The sequence below is a fragment of the Monoraphidium neglectum genome (genome assembly GCF_000611645.1).
Source record: "Monoraphidium neglectum strain SAG 48.87 unplaced genomic scaffold scaffold05913, whole genome shotgun sequence".
NCBI lineage: Eukaryota > Viridiplantae > Chlorophyta > Chlorophyceae > Sphaeropleales > Selenastraceae > Monoraphidium > Monoraphidium neglectum.
Window position 1 is genome coordinate 1 of NW_014007720.1, and position 2,686 is coordinate 2,686.

The window sequence follows — 2,686 nt, forward strand, 5'->3', positions numbered from 1 at the left end:
CCCCCCCACAGGACGGCACCCTGACGTCAGAGGAGCTGCTGCGGTCTCTGGCGCTGGACGGCGCCGTCGACGACGACGCGGTGGACTCGGGGGTGTTCCAGGTGGGCGCCCTTCCCAGGCCCGGCATGGCTTTTCCATCGGTCTCAGCAACACCCAGCAGGACGCGCCGCTGATTACTTAGCGGTTTTCGGGTGACGCATGGTGCTGTGTCGCGCCTCCACCAATGCAACATCGCGGATGCAACAAGCTGGCGTGAAGCGCGGTGCGGCAGTGAACGCCGGGCAACTCATGGATCGGGACTCGCCCGATTGCCCGCCGGCAGCGACCTCCATCTACGGAACCTGCGCCTCTCCCCACGACCCGAGAGCCGTCAGGAACGCCTCACGCCCGCTGCCCCGCGATGCCGCGCCTCAGGTGTTTGATGCGAACAACAACGGCACTGTGGACGCCGGCGAATGGCAGCGCGGCCTCGGGGACCTTGGGGCCAAGGGCGAGGGCGTCAAGAGGTGGGGCGCCGCCTTTTAGGGGGGGGGGTGGGCGGGAGTGTGGCAGGCAGCAGGCAGGCCGCCGGGCGGCGGAGGGCTTGTGGGGGTGGTGGTTGAGCGCAAGGGCGGCGGGCTGCAGCCGTTGCTGGGCTGCCTTGGCTGTCAATCTCGCATACAGCTGTCGAAAATCAACGCCCACTTCCTCACTTTACACGTGCAGTGAGCGTGCACATGCGTGCGCGTACACACACACACACGCACACACATACACACACACACGCACACACACAAAACCGCCTGCGCCGCTCCCTTGCACAAACGCGCAGCTACATCTTTGACCGCGTTGACCGCCTGACCAGCTCCAACCACGAGCTGGACACCTCGGACTTCGGCACCGCCCTCATCCTCGCCCGCACCGTCATCCTCGGCTACTGATCGGTTCAGACCACGCCAGATCCGATCGGATCGATTTCACGCTTGCAACAGGACCCTTGCCTCTGGGGTGTTGCCGCGCAGAGCCGCGCAGCTCGCTGGTCGCAGGGCTGTGGCTCGGGGCGGCGGCGCGGGCTCGAGCTCGCCGCACACCTTCTTGGTGCCGTGAGACGGCGGCTGCAGCGACATTGAATACGCGTCCGCGCCCTAGATAGATGATTGTAACAACCTCTCAATGTCAGTGGCTGCTGCAGCTCGCATCAACGCAAGCGAGGTCCAGAGGGCGTGAGGCTGAGCGTGCCTGATGCGGTTGACCCTGCCAAACAAGCGCCAGTGGGTCTGTGCGGCCCGCCAACAGCGGGCTGCTTTTTTCCGGAAGGCTGCCAGGCGCCCTCAATCACCTCCATCTATCCCGTCACGCATCTCGGCATTGTGACGCAGCTTGAGGGTCAACAGATGTGGGCGGTGGTGTGACATCAACACGCGTCGACGTCCCCGCTGCTGTCGTATGTCTGGAAGCATACTGCTTTTTTCTTATCATGGTGTGGGTTGCGAAGCAGAGCGCAACTTCACTGCACCGTGCTGCATTCTGGAGCTCTGGACGAGTAGTTTATACTGCTGGCCGGTCCACCCACTGATTTGTCAGCTTCAACTCTAGCTTGGTCATCTCAAATTATATCAAGGTGTGGTTCCCAGGCGCAGATCAACAGCGGCCCAGATCAACAGGGCCACCAGTGCCGAAAGTGAACTAGAAGCCAACGGACCCCAGTGAAGCGTCGCATTGCCAAGCCTGAAGTATCAATCACAAAACATAATGTGGCGGTGGTTCCGCGGCAGTGGTGAGCACTCTGCCCTGGTGCAGCAGCATCTTCAACGTGCGCTGCATGCTTTCGCGTCCTGTGCCAGCCGAACCTTACCTCCTCCCAACCGCTGCGCGCTGTCCACTCTGGCAATGCAACAGGACGGTCCTGCTTGTTATCCCAGCTTCAGCAGCAGCAGCAGTGCCGGGCAGCCTTCAGCCATGGCGCAGGTGCAGCCGGCAGAGGCGTGCCACCGCCAGCGTGGCGCACCCCCCAGCAGCACCCACAGCAGCAGGAGCAAGCACAGGGCTTCGCAACACAATTGTTTCGGCACGGCGAGCGACGAGCAAGTGCAGCGGCCGGCAGCAGCAGCAGCGGCAGCAGCAGGAGCAGCAGCAGGAGCATGAGTTCAGATTGGGCGGCAGCCAGCAGCAGCAATGGGAGTGGGGTGTTCCGAGCAGGTCTCTGCACGCACTCTCGCGCGGGCTTCGCTTTGCCGTCAATGACGGCCCGTCCAGGCGGCTTCGCCGGCGACGGCGGCAGCGTGAGCTTGGCGGCGGCGCTCGGGGCAGCCAGCAGCGGCGGCGGCCACGCCCTGCCGCTGTGCGCGGCCGGCCCGCGGCCCGCGCCGCCGCTGGCGCAGGCCGCGTGCCTGACCAAGAATCAGCTGCTCAAGGGCGGCCGCAAGCCCAAGCCCAAGCGGCGCGACGCGGTCAAGGCACTGAAGGGGTCGCCCCAGCGCAAGGGCATCTGCCTGAGGGTCTACACAGTGCCCCCGAAGAAGCCCAACTCTGCAAACCGGGCCATCGCAAAAATCGCCCTCAGCACGGGCACCAAGGTCGTGACATACATCCCAGGAGAGGGCCACAACCTGCAGGTGCGCTGCGAAACGCAGCCGCGCGCCCACCGAACCGCAGGACACCCGCGCGTCGCCACCCGGGCCGCGCACCCCGTCCGCTATACGAGCTC

The 2,686-nt window shown here is 64.8% G+C and overlaps 1 protein-coding gene across 1 annotated transcript; it reads left to right on the plus strand.

Moving 5' to 3' along the window:
• Window positions 1-237: 237 nt before the first annotated feature.
• MNEG_16037 (hypothetical protein) lies at window positions 238-920 on the plus strand (the record flags this gene model as incomplete). The annotated part of the gene is made up of 2 exons (XM_014035492.1): window positions 238-506; window positions 812-920. The coding sequence occupies 2 exons, from the start codon at window positions 238-240 to the stop codon at window positions 918-920; spliced, it is 378 nt and encodes a 125-aa protein (XP_013890946.1).
• Between the last annotated feature and the right edge of the window lie 1,766 nt (window positions 921-2,686).